This window comes from Theobroma cacao, chromosome 9 (genome assembly GCF_000208745.1).
Source record: "Theobroma cacao cultivar B97-61/B2 chromosome 9, Criollo_cocoa_genome_V2, whole genome shotgun sequence".
Classification (NCBI taxonomy): domain Eukaryota; kingdom Viridiplantae; phylum Streptophyta; class Magnoliopsida; order Malvales; family Malvaceae; genus Theobroma; species Theobroma cacao.
This window is the reverse complement of record NC_030858.1, coordinates 31,175,141-31,195,533: the sequence shown is the minus strand read 5'-3', so window position 1 is coordinate 31,195,533 and position 20,393 is coordinate 31,175,141. Positions and strand designations below refer to the sequence as shown.

Below are 20,393 nucleotides of genomic sequence, written 5' to 3'. Positions count from 1 at the left end.
ACCATTGATTTTACTAATTAAAATTATTTTTGTCAAATTTAAATTCTTCAACTTTAATTGTCTGATGAACATTCAAAATTCGTTCAATCAAGAAACTAGGAGAGATATATATTTGAATATGTTTTTTGACTTAATATTTGAAAAAAATTCTTAAATTATTTACGAAAAGTTAAATAAACTTTATTTTTCTATTGAATTCAATCAAATCAAACTTATATAATTTTATTTTGAATTAAATAAATTTTTTAATTAATAGTTAATTAATTATAATTAAATAAAATATTATTGATAATTTTATATCCATGTAGTGTTAGCATTATCAAACAGGAAAGCAAATGGCAAGAAAAAAAGGGCAGCAGAATCCATAACAATGGGATATTGGGGCACGTTGCGTCACTTGGCTTTGAAAGGCTGGGGTGAAGCATGCGAGTAAGAGTCACGAGCATTTTGATTTTTCAGTGGACGTAAGGCTGCATGACCTCACATGATTATTGATCACCAAATTTCCACAAGATAAAGTAGATAGATAGGTGCCCTTGCCCTAGGTCAATATAAAGTCTGATTTACTCAATTATTTTAATATCAAACTAACTGAAGTCAAATCAAGATAGATTACTGGAAGGCTTCTTCGCATATATATGCATATAAAATTTTAATTATTTTCTAGCTGCTGTGGCTAGGAGCTGGGTTACAATTCCATTTTTAATCCAAGATTGGATATTGAAAGGGTTAGTAAAAGGAAAAAGTTATATTTCTTTATGGTACAACACAATTATTGATTGAAAATATTTAAGAACAAAATCGGCATCTTTGAAAACAGAAAAAGGGAAACGATGTAACTAAGAATCTAATTATATGTCCAACCACTGAGTTTGATGCTTGAGGATGAGGGTTAACAGAGACCAGCTAATGTGTCCTGCCCATTTGAAGTGCAGACAAGGGCATGTTCTAAAAAGGGTTCTTTTGTTGGACCAACCATGCAACTGAGTTTAAATTGATTTGACCTATATAAACACAAGGCAACATTGCAGGAATATATTTTGGATGTATCGACGGTGTATAAAAGTTATCAATTCACCAAATGTTATCACTTTGTTAACGAAGTAAAATTAAAATTTTTTAAAAATTTAAATTTAAATATTAAAAAACTATTAATAGTTAACCAAATAAGTAAAAATTATTTTAAAATTTTTTGAAGTTGAACAATTTTGTCAAACGTAATTTTAATGGAAGAAGAAGAAAGGGAGAAGAAGATAATGAAGTTAAAGTGGGATAAAAACAAAGAAAGTTGTGAGGGAGTTAGAGAGGGCATCGAGTATTATTAATCCTGTATTTAATGAATGCAAACTTGTATTTTTAGATTTTCAATTTTCAAAGATATTATTACAGATCAAAAATTTTTGAGCCATGGGTTAGGTTTGAGCAAATTAAGAGAGCTATTTGCATTACCAAATCATTTCTTAATTTGAGATTAAAATTGTTCTTATTAAAACAATGATAAAAGTGAATTCCACGTCATTTAATTAGAAGCACCTTAGGTGTATAAATCAATATAAATAATGGCTTCTCCAATTATTATTAATTGATTTAAATTGAATGATTAACATGATATTTATAGAAAGCGCTATCTCTATTCATTGTCTCATTTATGATATGTTGTTATGTTTATGAGCAAAGTTCATGTCTAATGAAAAGTTCATCATCTCTATACATGAAATTCATATTACTTGGTAGATCCGCATTTAAGATAAGTCCATCATTTTTGTACATAAAGATCATGTTGCGTGGTAAATTCATTGTCTCTACTCATGCGAGGAAAAATATTAAAATGATGACCATAAAAGTTANGGAAATAACTTTTTGCAGCAAATAAATTATAAGAAATTTAGACTCCCTTGCTAGATGATGTGAAGTTAATTATTTATACTTATTTTCAAAATATAACACTTCTCTTACTCTTGATATGTCATAATAATTGACAGCAAATCTTTTATATATACTTGCAAGTGTCTTTTCTTATGGACACAACTTTTTCATCAAGCACCTCACACATATCTCTGTGTATTACAAGATATAATTCTCAAATAAAAATATTGTTTCAATAATTATCTTATAAAAAGACAATCATTCATATCATAAGATATAACCTTTGAGTTATAATATGATAAAAATAATTTTTCATATCTAAACTTTTAAACTGTAATATTTTTTCAATTGTTTCATAATTTTTGAATTTAGAGATATTTTTTGAACATGTTACTTTACCAAAAGAATAACTATTTATAAAAAAAATTATCTACAATCCAATAATCACACTATATAACTTAACTTTTTTGTTTATATGATTTTTAAATAATCACAACTTTTCATATGAAAAGACATAATTTTTTATTTTAAAAATACATCAATATTTTATGATTATACTCCAATGATATTACTTACCATATACTTTACCATTACCGTTTTATTTATCCATTTTTCACTATTTTTTATTAATAGTTAATTTGTTCTAAGCCCTCCATTTAAGTCTATGCTAACACCTTACAATTTCTATATTTCAAATTTTAAAAAACTATTTTTACATCAATTATGAATGTTCAATTTTTTTAGAGAATAAACTTAACATTGACAACAATATTAAATCCACCTTTTGTAATTTTTTTTTTTTAAAATTTATCTTTTTTATACACCTACACATTATTTTTAATTATAATTATATTAGTTAGTGCTTGTTTGGCTTTATTTATTTTTTTGTTTATGCATTTCTTAAAAGTAAAAATCAAGTCAAACAAGATTTTAAAAAGCTTTTAAAAAAAAGTTTTTTTAAAAAACAAAATTTAAAAAAATGAACTTTAAAAAAAACTACAAAAAATAGCTTTCTTTTATCTTCTTTTAAAAATACGTCATCGTTTCAAAAAATACATTTCTCTCAATAAATCTCGCTCTCCCCTTTATCTTTTGACCGTTTTGGTTTATTAGGTGATAAAAAATTACATAAATACCCTTTACATGTTAATTCTTTGTAAGCTATAAATCTAGTAGTAAATTCTTTCTCCAATTATGATCGCAGTTTTAATCCTGTTTGCTTTTATTTTGGCCCAAAAAAGAAATATTACTGATGAAACAGAGAACAGAGAATACAATCAGAACTAATCATCGCCTAACAAAGCCCAACCTAAACCCTTCGTTAAATAAGTATAATGAAGGGAAGATATCCAATCAGCTGCCACATTTGTCAAACTTGGAAATAGTAACTTTATACCAATTGGTTCAAGTCCTCACGACAAGTATTGCTCACTACTGATCAGTCAGGAAGAATATTTATACGTCTAGGTGTAGGGTATCTTTTTAACTTTTTGCTCTTTGCTCCTTTGTCTCCTTGGACAACTTAACTACTTCAACACCAACATGTGTGTATATATATATTGTCACAATCCTTTATCTCGGGTTCAAATCAATTTCAGCGTGAACTTGAACTAATTTTATATTAGATTTATCTAGTTATACATTGATTTGTTTTATTAGTTTAAATGATACGTAATACTTAATTCAATTGATTCTAATTGTAATTTGTATTTGTATACGTAATTTTATATAAAAAAAAATATTTGGGATACCATTGATTTTACTAATTAAAATTATTTTTGTCAAATTTAAATTCTTCAACTTTAATTGTCTGATGAACATTCAAAATTCGTTTAATCAAGAAACTAGGGGAGATATAAATTTGAGTTTCTTTTTTGACATAATATTTGAAAAAATTCTTAAATCATTTACGAAAATTTAAATAAACTTTATTTTTTTTATTGAATTCAATCAAACTTACGTACTTTTATTTTGAATTAAATAAATTTTTTAATAAATGATTAATTAATTATAATTAGATAAAATATCATTGATCATTTTATCTCCATGTATCTCCATGTAGTGTTGACATTACCAAATAGGAAAGCAAATGGCAAGAAAAAAAAGGGCAGCCTAACAAAAAAATGGGAAAGAAACTAGTTCAGAATTGCTAGGAAAAGATCACTGCTAAGGGTCAGCGATGGAGGAGGAGGAAACAGAGAAGAATGAAGAGGCAGTGGAAGGACTTTGAAGTGCAAAGTTGATCAGCTGAGGATTCACAGGGAGAGGCTGATCTGTTGATTCTGAATAGAATTAGAGAAGTCATAGCAAGAAGAGGTTAGTAAGTCTAGAGAGATTTATCTATTTCCTTTTGCTAAAGCCACCCATAAGCCGGCATGGCATATGATAAACTTGCTGCCTATTTGTTAGCTTGTTCAGGTCAGTTCAGAATAGACTAAGAGAAGTCAGAATCTTTGTTATCTAATGCTATCTTTTATGCAGGCATGATCAAATTAATGTCTAATCTCAGAGCTGCAATGATAGAGAACATCAGGAAGAAAACAATGATGTTAAACGGTGCAAATCATAGAACACGAGACAATCAAAGAGAAAAATGTCTCAATCACTTGTAATGCTCGGTTCTTTGCAGTTTCCTCCTTTTCATAATGATACATTCTTTTTATAAAGAACAAGAAGTTAAAAGTTTTGACATGCCAGAGTACAGTTAGTGAGATCTATGTATATGAACACATTAAGTTGAAAACGAATTTGCAAGCTGTTATGTAAGATGTTGCTTGTTCAGAATTGTTTAGTAAAATCCAAAAGTTAGATGTGATTTACCTGAAAAATTCATCACAACTTACCTTCATAAAGCATTTCATTAACTAAATAATCAAAATGATTTTGTACATATATTAACAGCCGAGCACTATTTTGAGGACAAAATACAATGAACAAAATGCTCTCCGAGCCCAATGTTCCTAGCAGTGCTTTCAGTTAGCAAGATGAAGACAAACATTTCCCAGCTGTACAAAAGCTATTACAATGTTATACGATCTCAAGGAGTCAGAGAGAACCCCTTAAGCCTCTCTAGAAGCCGTAAACCATAGGGTCATCAATCCAAGGAAGAACTAGTTTCTGCGGTTTCATCCTCACTGAAGCTAGATGGTACATCCATGGAAGACCTAGATAACATACAACGTAGTTCAAAGGTTGACAACTATACAAAATTGCAATAGAAAATTATGAAACCAAAGATTCAAGATATGGATGCTACATATACACTTTAGCATGTTTGCTGCATGCATAGGATAAAAGTAGGATGACGAGTTTCATTCTCAAAAAAAGAGGTCAATTTCCAGGCAATCAAGTGTACTTTCATAACAATCAACATTACATATAAGTCATCTCCTGAAGCAGATGCTTAAACAAAAACCGACAGAGACACGGTAGTTTTGCACTGTCCCAAAAGAATAGGCATGTTCCAGATTTGGAACATTCAGAGAACCTGTCCACCTTAAGGTGCTTTGCAAGAAAAATTCTCTTCAAAGTTTAATGAATTCAGTGCCAGCATCCCAGAAGCAGCTTCAAACTTACGTGATATAAATGGGCAAAGTATCACAAGGTGAATGGTAATCTGTCTTATCTATTATACCAAGACAATCAATTGTAACATTTATGAATTCTGCTCCAAATTACTTGGGGTACATGAATTCTCTTTCTCTCCATCCTAAAAAGGCATTACTACTTTTCCAAGATGCCTCACCAGAGATATACACTTCACAAAAATGAATACCACACTGATGGCCCCCCTTCACTCCCACAGTCCCACATCCCCCTTACCAGAGAAGGAATTGATATGTTGAAAGATTTGGAAGAACCCCAGCTCCCCAAATTCAACAATTCTCAAATTCAGATTGAAATATTTGGTAGGGGGAGAGAAGAAACTATCCAGGAAATCCTAACATTCCAAGTATGCGACATGAATGAAATGCTCCACCAGTAAAAGTTATTAAATCCTTCATTTCTCCACCTAACATACATTTGTGTGTGCTCATAAATAAATGACTAAGTGAACATAAATGCAAGATCACAATAAATACACAAGCAGAAGCTCATTGGCATGTACACATGCAAATAAGTAGATAGAGGGAGGGAGGTGAAAATACATAATATACTGACCCTTTAGTTGGATTTGTCAAAAGAAGCGATCTGGAATGTGATGCATTTGCCACAAAATTTTGTTGAGGAAATTCGACTTTGACTCGTTTTGCAACCTTCAAAATATGCAAGAGGGGTGTCAAAAGCAAAACATGAGCACATGATATGCATATTTGGCCAAAAGCCAACAAAAGCTTGAACTCACTTTCAATTCATTCGTCGGATCAATATTTTCTCTGACAGGATACTCCCTTTTTGGCTTCCACTCTCCACCAAGTTTCTCCAACTGCACATATGAAGTGAAACAAATGAATTCAAGCCAAAGCATTCACCATGGAAACTGCTGAATGATAAAGCATGGGAACAGAAATATAAGCCAATAATGACACCTTTCCCATCCTTGCAGATGGGCCTCTCTCAGTACCCAGGGACTCACTGCACCCATGGATCAAATCTGAAGTTTTAGACAGGTTTTCATTCTTTGGGGCCTTATAGGTATGATTATCATCATCATGCAACCAAGGCTTTTCTTGTTCATTAGCAATTTTCGAGCCATATGGGCCAGGCTGGTTAGAAAAAGAATCTGATCCCATCCTTTCAACAGCAGGCTTAAAGCTCATCCTACTCCGTTTGCAATCACTGACAGCAGTTTTTCCAGCAGAACTTTCGTAGACATTTATAGAAGAGTTCTGGCCAGGGAAAGGGTTGGAACAAAGAAAAGAAGACTTATATTTTAATTGATGATGAGATTTCCTGTCCTGTCTGTCAGACCCATGCTCAGTGTTAAGGTTTGCATCCTCCATATAAGAAGCCTGAGAACTCATCTTGGGATTATGTACTTCATTTATCTACAAGGGCATTAAACAGAAAAGGACATATCATAAAAAAAAACTTTGAATAACTTATTCTTAAAAAGAAAGACAATGTCTACCTTGTTAAATAAAATTCTCCAATATAACTAATGTCATAGCTTCTAACTGAAAGGATAGAGTGATTTATGTATCCAAGTATAAAGGACACTTAATGCTTCTACAAAGCAGCACTGAAGGTAAAAAATCCAACCAAAGCTTTCAAGCTGCAATGTCAAAAGCTACAGCTGGAATTGGTTGTCTATCCGTTCAACTACAAGATCCATATACAGGTGGATCCCACAGATTTCTTGGCAAGGATAGAGGATTGCTCCACCTTCCAAAGAAGTTTTTAGAGAATTCCTGACGATAAGTAGTGGGGCCAGAGAAAGTTGCTCAAAACTAAAACAATTATAACCCTTTTCCTCTGCCTTGAACCCTGCAATACTAGCAGTATCTGGCACATATCTTATCACTCATGGTATAATACTCACAGCAAATCTCTGTTATCAAAGACAATAACCTGAATTCTATTATCTCTTAAGAGGATTGCAATATGGCACCTTAAACAAAAAAGTTTAACAACATAAGTTCAAATACTGCTTGAACTGATATAAACTAGCTCTCACTAATTCTATACACAGTTTAACAAGGTCATATAATTACTGAATATAATATATAAATATAGTTTAAGCGTCCACTTGCACGCCAAAACATGGAAAAAATGAATCAGAGAGTCCACTTACAATATTAAGATTCGGCTGCTTTATAACTCCAGAGATATCTGGAGAATGCTCCTGTCGGGGATCTCCAACATAGATTGGCTCTGCCGAAGCAATAAATACAAGACACTCATGAGAGTTCAAATATTTCAAGATTGAAGATACATGATCATAGTTAAGTATAGAGACTACAAGGGAAGCACAGCAGCAAGAGTGCTCTCTACTGATAGAACTGGGTCAAGAGGTGTAGAGGTGAGGAAGCCAGGAGACACACATGCAGACAAACAAAGGAAGATAGGGAGAGTAAAAGAGAAAGAGTAGGGCACAGCTGCGCCAAAGCAGCTATTCTCTCACTAGTGCACTCTTTATGAATATATCATGCTTCGGACAAGCATGTTCCATTCACACACACCTCTGCTTCTGATTCAAATTTATCGATCCTATTTCATTGTCATTTCCCAGCTACTACTTAGAACTTTTATCATTATTCTGTTTGCGTATTATTTTTAATTATCTGTTAAGTGATGCTGCGTCAAAGTCCAATAAACCTCTATACGCTTAAACCTTCGGCCTTTCCCAATTCAATTACCAGAATGGTTTTTAACATTGTTTTTTTGCTTTGCATGCTTTTATGCCTTCAGAATAACAAGACCTTCAGAGCAAGCCTCATATTAATTCGAATAACAATTATAGAACCCTTCTATGCAGCTTAAACTCTATATTCTAAGCTCAAAAGTAGTAAAAGGATTCCTTATTTTCCATAACCATGCTAATTCACCAAAGGAATTGCACCAAACTCTTCATGGAAGATTTCTTTTCTACTAATGCACCCTGCTTAAAATGAGTTCTATACACCACTCAATTGCAAATCAGATACACCCAAAGTATAAGAAAATAGAAGTTAAACAGTGCAAAAGATGATTTTATCAGGAACCGAGCATGCTGTATTCCAAAAAGCAAATTTTATTTCTCAGACTTTGCTTGTGGTAGGTATGTTCATCAACAGTGTTTTTAAATGCCTTTCCAAGATCTGTAATTGAGACATGCCACAGGTGAAGCAGTTGAAAATTGCAGCAAAATGTTAAATATACACCTCATAGGCATATGTCTTTTCAACTGAAGCACAAGTTTACCGCAGGGCTCATACCTTTATTATGCAAACAGGAAATGCATATGCTTTTGAAACATTATCTCTCTGCATTTTAACTCTTTCCATCAGACACCTTGTCCTTCCAAATCTTACATTGAGTAAACACAGACAATAAAAAGAAAAAGAAGATGCATTTTGACATTAAGAGAGGGGGGGGGGGGGATAGAGTACACAAAGTTAGTAGGAAATAGAGAGATCAGAATAGAAAAATAGAAGAGGAAAGAAAAAGGAATGGGAGATGGAAAACAAATAGGAATTAGTTATTTAGCACTAAAGAAGTGTGAAGTAGAAATGTACATGAACTAAGAACGTAAACATCAACAACAGTTATGGAAAGGCACAAATACATGACTAAGAATAGAATATGCATACATACAAGAATAGAATATGCATACATACATACATACATACGTACATACATACATATGTGTGTGTGTGTGTGTGTGTGTGCGCGTGCGCGCGTGTGTCTGTATAAGTATTGGACTTAACTGATTAAATGGGTAACTCATACTGGTTTAATTTATCATTTATCTTACTTTGAGTTAAGGTCTAGACTCCTTTAATGAGAAGGAGGGTAAGTCATATCAATTTTATTAATTCTTTTTGAACAACAATTTTATTTGTTATTTAGAACAGTTATTAATTTGTATAATTATTATCTAAATTTTATAAAGAAAAGTTAGTACTAAAAAGGCTTATGCCTTAATGCCTTATGGCTTAAGCCTTCCTCTCCAAGACTAACATGCCTTGTCTTATGCATTTGCTTTTGAAAACACTATAAATAAGTACAGTAAATGCCTAAAGGCAGAAGAAATCATGTCTATTATTTTCTAATTTCAAAAGCTAATTAAAGTTTACTAGAGAAAAAATAAGTAAAATGAAAAGAAACAACAAAATTTAAGCACCCCTTCTGCCAGAGCAGATTTCATGATTCTATGAAAATTGTCAATGCAACAAACAGATCTGGGTTTTGGACTTACCATTGACCAGATTGCTACTACGGAACTCAAATGCACCAGGAGGAAGTGGATCAAATTCAATACCAAGTAGCGGACCATCTTCTTGATAATGACTCCCCAGCTGCCTCTTGACAGCAGTAACAGCAGGATTTTCCATTTCACCCTTAACCTTCAAATATCCTGATGGCTTATAACCCATGCTTTTAACAATCCTTGGTTTTATCTGCGTAATTGCTCCATTTTGTGTAAGGTTAGCAGATATTTGCATGTCATAAGGATCCCTACTTTCAGAGAAACGCTGATCATGTAAAGACAAGCTACTTTCAGAAGACGTATCCTCCATATGAGCATTATAGGGATTTTGATGACTCCTACGCTCATATGTCAGGTCAGCAACTGGAAAGTCATGGCCATAAATCCTTCGACTTTCAACCTCCCTCGGATCAACATTCCTATAATCCCCCTGCTTAATACTGCCACAAGAATCTTGTCTGAGCCCACTACCACGATCTTGAATTACACCACTAGAGTGGTCCTGTCGCCCATTAGCATAGGATTCATCTCTCCTTTTGTCTTTTAACCTTCTGTGACAAAACCAACTAGATATCTGCTTTTCTGTCAACCTTATCTGAGCTGCTAGTTGTGCTTTCATTTCATCTGAGGGAAATCTGTGCTCTGGAAAAAAAAAAAACAAAAACTCCTTTTCAAACATAACAGAGGAAACATTTAAATAATATGTGAAGAGAAGAATTAATACCTTTGTAGAAGTTCTCCAGAGCCATAACCTGGGCTGGTGTCTTGACTGTTCTTTTCTTATTCACATCCAGAGAAACTTTATTCTCTTCAGTCTGCACTTCAGCTGAATCTAAAATGACCGCAGAGAAGTAGAAACAAATGTATTAGATGTAATAGCATTAAACATGATAGGGATAAAGAATAGTTAGAAAACTTGTTATAAAGTTACTGCTAAGTTTAATAATAGGAATCAGAGCCACCATAGATATGTACTACTTTCTATCAGATGAGAAGAACAATAGGTACTAGCCAACTACATGAAAGAGCATTAAACCAGGAAGAGGGAAAGTCAGCTTAATAAAAAATGAAAGAAAAACAAAAAACTTATCTAAATTACTTGGAGTCGGATGAACAATTTCAATATTTTCCTTCAGCCATATTACACCTTCACATTTGTCAGATTATACTGACCACAATCTCACATTCACATGCAATGTCTTCTTGATATCTCTCGTTTTTTGGGGTACCTCCAGTTACAACACTCTACATGATAAAAAATTCCCCTAGTTCCGCCTAATTCAAAACTTAAGCAACATAACTTTCGACATCAGCAGCTCTAAAAGCCATAAATAGATATCAGTAAAACCCGAAAAAATCATTACACCAAAAGAAGCAAGCACTTTAATGTGGAATGACAGAAGAGACAATTTTTTCCATTACAGTCCATCATTCTTATCTTCCTCTCCAACTCATCTCCATATGAATGGTCCATACCTCAGGGATCTTGCTGTCATTCCTTACAAAGAAATCCATGTTATTGTTCTTTTTTTCTCTTTTCCTTTCTGGGTCCAAACAATAAAAAATCTATATCTCCCTTCTCAGGATTTTCTAAAATCATTCTTGTAGCTCCTAAATTAGTAATTCCCAAGTTAAGGCATCTTGGTAGATAAGATTGACACAGAAGACATAATTCTTATAACCCAAAACAGAAACTAGGAAAGAATGGAGGAAAGAACCTCACAGATAATGGATTTTATTATCTCGGTAACATATGAAGAACAAAGTTTATCTGAAAGTTCAACCTCTTAACATAGCATATGAAATGCTTCAATTGAAAATATGTAAATAATATGATTCAACCTCCTAGCAAATACATGATCTTCTATATAAGTTGCCTTCCTAGCCCATTAATTTAGTGACTTTTCTCAAAATTGCTGATAGCTAGCATTGCCTTCCATTACCAAGGAACCTCTTGCACTTCTCATCCTGTATTCCAGAGAAAATGATCTTTACAAAGCCTTTGATACATCGTCAAGTGAACCAAATGAACAAATTGATGGATCACTTACTAGTTACTATGTTGACAATTAACTACTGGTAGTTTTATTTAAGTAAGAAGAATTTCTCAAATCGATCTGCTGAATGTATTTGCATAATTTCAGACTTCAATTCAATTATATGTGAGGAACTGAGGATAGCAGCTTATGCAGATTATCCAGAACACCTACAACATGATTCACAGAAGATGCCATTCATTGATACATCACGTACCAATATCTGCAGTTATAATAACATTCTAAGGATACATGCAACCATTAGAAACAAACACACAAATATTAGATGCGCAAATACATAAAGAAAGCCATAAACAATACTTTTGTAGATTCTCAAGTGATATAACCACATTAAATCATAACAATTAGGCTTGCTTAACGTTGCTATCCCTCGTCACAATAGTTAAGGTCGAATATTCCAATCTCCCCCTCCCCAGTTTGTAATTTTCTCTGATGTACCCAAAACAAGATTAAATCATTGATAAAAAATAAAAATAAAAATTCTAAGCAAACAAGACAAAACTTGAAAAGAAGAAGAAGAAGAAGAATAGAAAACCAAAGCTTTTTTCCGAGGAAAGAAAATCACAGCTAGATTTTTATATTTCTTCCTCCATTTCCCATCCACCAAGCACCCCAAAATTAGAAATGCTGCCACGCCTAATGCCCAATAATTCCTCTATGCATGCAACTTCCTTGACATAATCCAATAAACCCACAATTAAGAAAACAAACTTTTGAACAATTTCGAAATCTCAACTTTACATTTCAATGCCAAAAACTCAAAAGTGAAAGCGTTAATCAATAGAAAATTAAAAACCCAAGTCTCAAAATTTTGATCGGAGGATTGAGAAACGAAAGCATTTACCTTCCATAGTTTGTGATATTTTGATATTTTTTTTCTGGGTAGCCTTTATTTTTCTTCAAAGCTTTGTGCTTTGATTTGACCTCGTAAAGGGAACCTCCATTTTTGCAATGCAAATCTGGGTTTTGAGTTGCAGAAGCCTTTACAATTCTATGGGTTTTCCTTCTTTTTTTTTTTTTTGGTGTTTTTTATTGTTTACATTTTAATTAAATTGCCCATGAGAGAGAGAGAGAGAGAGATAAAGATTAAAGAGACAGAGACAGAGGAGAGAGAGCGAGGGAGAAATTCTGGCGGAAGAATGAAAAGACAAGAGGAAGGGAATTCTTTTCTTTTTTTCCTGTTCCTTTCCATTTTGCTTATTTGATTCAATTAGTAGGTTTTGACGGTTGGGGTTTTGTTTTGTTTTAATCAAAACCCAGTTTTGGCTAAATTTCTTCATCTCTATCCTCTTATTTTCTTTTCTTGTCCTTTTAAAAAAAAAAAGTCATTTTTAGCCTCCAGTTTCTTCCCCAGAAAAATCAAATACTATTTCTACCTCTACTAATATATTTACAAGCAAAGATTATAATCACAACAAACCTCATCATGGGCCATTGGGCCTCTTCATTGATAGAATGCAACATAAAATTTGTACGTCCCATCACTCGCAAGCCACATAAATTAAATAATAGATAATAAATTCATTACATATATTTATTTTTTATAAATATCTTTTAACATTTTTCTTATTTTAGTAGCAATGAATTCCCTTTCCTACTCCTTGTTGAAGAGAAAATTATTATTTGCTATTTAAGTTAGGTGACACTGATTCCTCAAGCAACGAAATTATTTGAACGAGATGACTGCATGAAAGTTGGTTGAGCTGAGCACGTTTTTCATGAAACTAATCGAACCTTTCCACGCAACACTAACCAGCAGAATCAGCCCTTGGCCTGGCTGGCGCAGACTGGCAATTCACCCAATTTTTGTATTCGCTGTGAACAATTAAAAAGGGGCAAATCATAAATTTTCCAAAAAAGGGAATGTTTATATAGTTTTTTTTTCTTTTAATTCATTGTGAACATCCAAGAAAAATTAAAACGAAAATTGGAAATGTGTAATGAAAGTGATATGTTGCTTTAAAGGCCAAGTATTATTTCTCGCTTAATTCCAAAATCTGTTAACAATGGTTTTGCAGTAGTAGAACAAGTTAGCCAAAGATTGGACCTTAAAAGAAACACTATTTCCGTCTCAAGCCAAAACAGTTTCTGTGTCTGGGTGGGGTGCATTTTAACTCATTCCACCTTGCTAGATTTGTCATCGCTACCTTCCTGAGATGAAACACCAGTCTTCGACTCGTCAAACTCCAATAACTGCACATTATCATAATCGCTTCATTCATCAAAACTGAACACAAAAAAACATCTATGAAAAGAAATAGGATAGTAGAAAAACTTTTACAATTACAATCCAATTCCTACATTAAAAACACACATTTTGAAAAGAAATTGAGTTGAACATAAAACTCCATGCCAAGAAAAAAAATGCCACAAGGAATTGAACAAGGGTCGAAAAACAAACCGGTGTTACTTCTCCATTCCATATACAGTGAGCAGCCAAGAATCCAATGACAGCTGGTACAATATACAAAAGTGCAGGCTGAAATCACAATGAACATAGCAGATCAGATGATACAACTTACAACTACAATTCAAAAAGAAACCACATTAATAGTGAAACAGCCATATCAGATTATCCTGATAGAAACTTAACGGTATCTCCACATAATAAAACTATCAATGGATACAGCTGCACATGCATTAACAGGAACGGGAGATAAAACAGAGGGTCGTGAATAGTTACCTGTGCAGCTTGAAACCAGTTCATGACAACAATCGTGAGGACCAATCCCACTGTGTATCCCAAAAATGCACTCTTAAAATACTGACTCTCTTTCCCCCTAGATACATCAAATCTTAGTGCTAGTGCTACAAAAATACCTGCAAGGTGATAAATAAACTAATATAAAAACAAATATTATTAGTTATACCCTATCTATTTCTTTCGCATAGAGACATACATAATTCTATGAGAAGAAAGTTTTTTACGTTATAAACGAATAATGGTCAATCAAAATGAAAATGAAAAGGAGAAACATCACTGCCCAACCAGGTAAATGTAAATTTATTGCAGTAATTGTGTGTGTGTGTGTGTGTGTGTGTACTTGTGCTTATATATATGTAAATTGTTTATATATTGGTGCTTGTGGGGTGGGGGGTAACCCATAATTGTTCATATTGACAACTTAAAACCAAAGTCCTACAGAAAAAAGTTCATCATTTTTCACTCAAGAATAAATGGCATAGTAAAACACCAGCAGCTGATAGTATCACTGCTCAGAAATGTTTGCCATGTATCCTACTAACAATGATGATAAAGCCAAAAGGAAAAAAAAGAAAAGATGAATTAAATAAAGCACCTCCATAATCAAACAAATCCATTGGTTAAAAAATGAAAAAAAATTAAATAAAACAACTCTACAATCAAACAATATAAGTTTGAACTGACTACAGCAGTAAATGAGATCATGCTCTAGAAACAGAATGCATGAGTATCTAAACAGAAGCACTCAAAAATATAAATTTTTTTTCCTATAAATCAGCCTTCACAAGGATTTTTTTTCTTGATCAGAGTGTAAAGTGAAGTCTTCCCAGGTGGGACAAGATAATATCAAAATATCAGCATGACGGCTTCATCTGAGGAAATTTCTAGGGTGTGGAAGATGTAAAAAGCAAGATTTTGATTTTCTGCGAGGCCCAGACACTCGACTTAGAAAGAAGGTTCTCCTGAGAAGTAACCACTCCTATGCAAAAAGTGCTGAAAAGAAACTACTGGGGAAGGCAACGTTATGCATTTGTTAAAGCCATTTAACAAGCTCTGTGTGAGATTTGATTTATTATGTAAGCCTTAAATTTTGAAGCATACAAATGGAACTAAAACAGCTGTCAAGACAAATGCATCAGACCTCTAGATACAAAACAAAATACAATTAGGAAAAGAAACAGTCATTCTAATTTCTTCTGTTTCAACATTCAAAATCTTAGAAGTACATTGTTGTTTTTTCTGTTTCTTGGTTAGAAGGACTTCATCATAAAACCAGAAGCATTAGATAACAGCTCAAGTCATAACAACAGCATGCATTAGACCCACCGACTCAAACAGTTTTTCAAACATACCAGGAATCACAATGTCACCAAGTCCAAGCATGGAAAATGGTCGTGCAGAGTCTGCTGTTGGGAACAAAAGCTGCAGAAAAGTGTTACAGCATTTAGATCACCATGGGTAACAAACTGAACAATACAAAGAACAATGTAAAAATAAAAGCTAACCAGGCTAAGTATTTCAATAAAAAAGAGAACTGACCTTTATAGGAGCATCGAAAGACTTCGCAACACTAACCATTACAGGAGTGAAGAAAACCCAGAAAATATCATATACAAAAAGCCCAGCCTGCAATGCGTGAAGATACCAAATCAAATGAAAGAAAGCATAGTTGCACGTGAGAAGGCAAGCACGAATTGGTCAAACATAGCTTTGCAATTCAGCTAATCAGCAAGAAAAAAAATCAATGCAATCCAGCCAACATGATTATGAGGAGAGTTTTAATCAAATAGGTTTCAAAGGAACCTGAAAAAAAAAAGAGCACAAGAGTTCCTAGAAACAATTTAAGAAATTCTGCTAATAGGAAAGCATGAAGAATGGAACTAAAAACTATAAAACAATCATAAACTTGTGCTGCAAAGGCATTGGAACACTATGATAATCAGAAACCACAATGGAGATTAATGCAGTCAGGCGCATAAACATCTAAGGTCATGTTATATAACCCATGGTAGTGAGCTGGTGACAGTTGAGTATATAAGCATAATTGTCAATCTCTTTCAAAACAAGGCAAATCAATAGAGTGGTTTCAAGATATCATTAAGATAACTTTCTTCAAAACCACTGCATGACAACATCTGAATTAGATTCTGTGAATAACTTCACCACAGAAAAACTTCCTATATATAATCAAAATCATATGAAAGTGACTACAACAATGTTGTCTAATTACGATCAGCTAAAAAACATGCAAAAAATTGTTGCATTAAAAAAAAATCAAATTAGTAAGTAAATTAGTCTCATAACATGAAATAATACTTCTCAGTTCTCACAAATAAGCACAATTTTAAAACCATTAATCCACTTCTTACCAAGAGAATGGCACCAGTCTTGAAAGACCCAAGAGAAAGCATCTCAATTCCCTGCAAAAACCAACAAGGAAACCTTCAAATCGCAGAGCTTTATTAATCAGTGTACTCCACTTGACAAAATAGAAGCTATAAACTTCAACAAATGGAAAGAAAAAGCAAACAAGGTGATGGAATATTGGAATATAGATAAATATCTTCACAAAATTATTAAAGATAAAGAAAAACAATACTTTCACAATCCTTGCACTGCTTAATTAAACCTCAGCCATCAATTTGATGGGATCAACTATACACTGACATTAATTATTTTAGAGTCAAAAACTAAAGTGATGTCAAAGACTGTAGCAAATGATGAATTAAATCTGTTAGACAATTGGAAGAACAGATTTTATTTGTTGTAATATTATGCTCATCCAAAAGTACTTTTCAGCTAACAGATATACAAGCTTCCAAATTATGCGCCTAAATACTGACAAGAAATACAATTTAAAAATATTGTTTTGTCTAGGTATCATTGAAAATCATTGAAATAGGCATACATAATTTCTCAAGCACCAAATAACTCATTAATCAGAAAATACTATTCATTAGTAAATAACGAGGTCAACAGCACAGGTATTTCAGTCAAACCTGAATGCAGAATGCAAGGCCCAGAATGTTATTAGCCAACCAATGCTTCTGTGAAGCATACCATGCACAGAAAAAAGTTCCAGGGATTGCAGCTACAATCTGAGATCTTGTGAAGTCAATCTCCAAAGCTGTTTAAGAAAGGTGTAAAAAAAACCATCATTCTGCATAATACAACCAAGGTAATGTCAACTAGATCAAATAAGAAATATAAGGAGTCAATGATGGACATAACTAAATAAAGATGTCTAAACTTTAATCAGGAAAGCAGTTACAGCACTCTGGAAAAAATTTAACACCTAAAACTCCAAAAAGCATCCACAGAAATTGGCATTCAGCCTATTCCATTGGGGCAGACTGCTCGTAAATTGCCGAAGAAACATAAAGTTCCAAGAATGCATGACAGTCAAAGAATTACTCCCATTCTGGATTTATGGAAATTCCAAGAGCAAATCAAGAAAATAAAGATGAAGTATATTTGACCTGGAGCTTTGAAGAAACTACCAAATTGTAAAAAGCCAGAGAACTTAAACACACCTAGTATCATTTTATGGAAAAAGAAAGTTCCTCCTATCCCCATCCATCACTTCCTTCCCCACACAAAAAATCTCATCCAAAGCAATTTTCAGACAAAAAAAATGAAAATAAGATAAAAAGCACTGAATCAAGAAGAAACTCTCAAGAATACAATACATTCAGAATCTTCCAATCAAATATCAATGATACTTGTTCCAACAAGAGATATAATAAAGCAGCATATGTAATAAGGAAATAAGGATGATGCAACAGCTATAACAGAGTATGAATTACAAAAAATGTAATATCCAGTTCAAAAGCTAAGGCACCGTTTGGTTGATGCTTTCACTATTGGCTATCTATTATTTTGCAAAAAGCAAGTAAAAAAAAATCAATCAATTGAAGCCTAAACAAATCATATTATATATAAAATTTAAAACATATTTCAAAAAAATCATAGAAGATAGGGCATACAGCGAAAGTATGGAAAACGCCAAATGATAAGGTCCTCATTCCAATGCTTTGGCAAGAAGCGTTTTATGGCAGGTAAAATTGTTGCCCTGAGAACAATGGCAGAAAGAATAGATGTGATAATAATACAAAATCAGTTTGAACTAGTTGTATAAAAGTAAAACAAAGTAAAACAATAATAACAAATCCATTTGGAAAGAACATACGAAAGAGCGATGATTCCAAGCACAAAGAAATAACATGTCAATACTGCATTAACCAAGTCTTTTGATAAGAACTTGAACAGTAAGAAAAGTGATAACAGCATCGCACTCCCAACAAAGGGAAAACGCATAGCATGCTCGTTAGACATTGTCTCCTGTATGATAGACACGACATTGTTAGCAAACTTTGATATAAAATCCTCAATGACAAAAAGAAGAAGGTGCCAAAATTAATTTAAATGCTACCATACTCACCGATGGTGGAGTTGGCTTGACAGATCGATAGCAGCCAACATATACTGTGAGGCATGCAGTCAAGATAACATTTAAGTTGGGGTCTACCTTCACAGCAAGTGGTGCCAATGTCAACCCTGCATTTAGAAAATCATGTATGCTACTTTAAAAACAGTCAGGCTTCTCAACCCTGTGAAAATAGAATATCTAATTATCTATGTACCTCCTGAGAGATCTCATATCTGACAGTGACAAATAATATCAAGCACTCTGGATCTCATATATTCTCTAAAAGAATTGGCCACAAAGCTGATATCTATTTTTTCACCAGCATATGAAGCAAAGATTCATGATGCATGAAATCAAATATTTTAAAGATAATTGAGCATTTGTACTGAGAAAAGTGAGGATATGAAAGTACATCCATACGGTTGTAGCTTTTGCCACTCACTTTTTGGTTCATAAAAAGTTGTTAAAATGAAAAGGAAGAATAAAGAACAAAATTATATTTAATTAAAATAAGCAAATATTTAAAATGTAATATAAATTCTAACATAATTCTTTTATTATAAGTAAACTCATGCATTTTGTTACTTCTTAATTCCTCAAAATTTTTTTTATGTCCAAAGAAACAATCCAAGAAAGCCTAAATTTCTTTACCTTGTTTAGTATTTTCAAACGTGCAAAGATTCAGAGACCAATAAAATGTAATTCCTTTAAAAAATTTCACATATAATCCATAACTTTATAAACAAAAACAAAGATCATTCATACCATAGAATAATGAAGCTACCCCATTTCTACCCAAATTACTCATTCCCAAATCGGAAAAAGAAAAAGAAGTCAAATTTCACCCCCCTCATCACTTCATTCCTATCAGTTCTTTTTCTTTTCTTTTGCCACTGTAACTAAATGAATTCTCCCTGCTCCTACTCAACTAAATTCAACAACTGAATTAATCAAATTAAACAAGAATCATCCAAGAAAACAAACCAAAATGTAAATAAAAAATTGAAATTAATCAAGAATAGATCAAGAAAGGCAAACCTGCTAAAGCCAAATTGGCGAGTCTTTCAGTGTTTTTCATCGTCGTCGCCGTTGCTTATTCTAATACAACAGCGTCCTTTTAGCCACAAAAAGAAACTACATATTAAAATAGATCGAAACAATTCAATGAATTATTAAATAAATAAAGAAACAAAATCAAAATCAAATGTAATTGAATTCCCAGTAAAATTAGGGATTGGAACCTTTAATCGTATTTTCTCTCTTTCTCTCTCAAACGGTCGATGGAGTTTTACAGATCGGAGATGCCGGAAATGAGAGCTAAGAAAAGAGAGAGAGAGAGAGAGGGGGCAGGGGGGGGGGAAAGGAAAAAGATTTCTTTTTTTCTCGATTGACAGGAGATTTTATAGAAATTGATTTTTTTTTTTCTGTCAGAGATAGGATTTACTAAAGGTCAAAGCTGGTGTTAATTTTGTATTAACACTGTTG

General features: G+C 33.0%; 2 protein-coding genes and 1 long non-coding RNA gene across 5 annotated transcripts; all 3 read right to left on the bottom strand.

Moving 5' to 3' along the window:
- LOC18589998 lies at window positions 4,695–12,828 on the bottom strand. The gene is made up of 8 exons (XM_007015246.2): window positions 12,620–12,828; window positions 10,443–10,550; window positions 9,707–10,360; window positions 7,601–7,680; window positions 6,396–6,854; window positions 6,212–6,292; window positions 6,028–6,122; window positions 4,695–5,030 (listed from the first exon to the last, which is right to left on the bottom strand). The coding sequence occupies exons 1-8, from the start codon at window positions 12,624–12,626 to the stop codon at window positions 4,961–4,963; spliced, it is 1,554 nt and encodes a 517-aa protein (XP_007015308.2). The 5' UTR covers window positions 12,627–12,828; the 3' UTR covers window positions 4,695–4,960.
- On the bottom strand, window positions 11,414–12,613 carry LOC108663455. The gene is made up of 2 exons (XR_001929478.1): window positions 11,770–12,613; window positions 11,414–11,686 (listed from the first exon to the last, which is right to left on the bottom strand). It is a non-coding gene; the product is annotated as an uncharacterized LOC108663455 (long non-coding RNA).
- LOC18589997 (signal peptide peptidase) lies at window positions 13,712–20,284 on the bottom strand. 3 transcript variants are annotated; one of them, XM_018127508.1, is made up of 12 exons: window positions 20,150–20,284; window positions 19,947–20,042; window positions 18,921–19,036; window positions 18,669–18,820; window positions 18,466–18,551; window positions 17,479–17,606; window positions 16,849–16,899; window positions 16,019–16,105; window positions 15,832–15,901; window positions 14,459–14,595; window positions 14,177–14,229; window positions 13,712–13,968 (listed from the first exon to the last, which is right to left on the bottom strand). In XM_018127508.1, exons 2-11 carry the CDS (start codon window positions 19,984–19,986, stop codon window positions 14,182–14,184), a joined length of 915 nt encoding a protein of 304 aa, XP_017982997.1. In that variant the 5' UTR covers window positions 19,987–20,042; window positions 20,150–20,284; the 3' UTR covers window positions 13,712–13,968; window positions 14,177–14,181. The 3 variants fall into 3 exon arrangements, with proteins under 3 accessions (XP_017982997.1, XP_017982995.1, XP_017982996.1); XM_018127506.1 differs by having other exon boundaries at window positions 14,177–14,254; window positions 20,150–20,282; XM_018127507.1 differs by having other exon boundaries at window positions 14,177–14,254; window positions 19,947–20,022; window positions 20,150–20,282.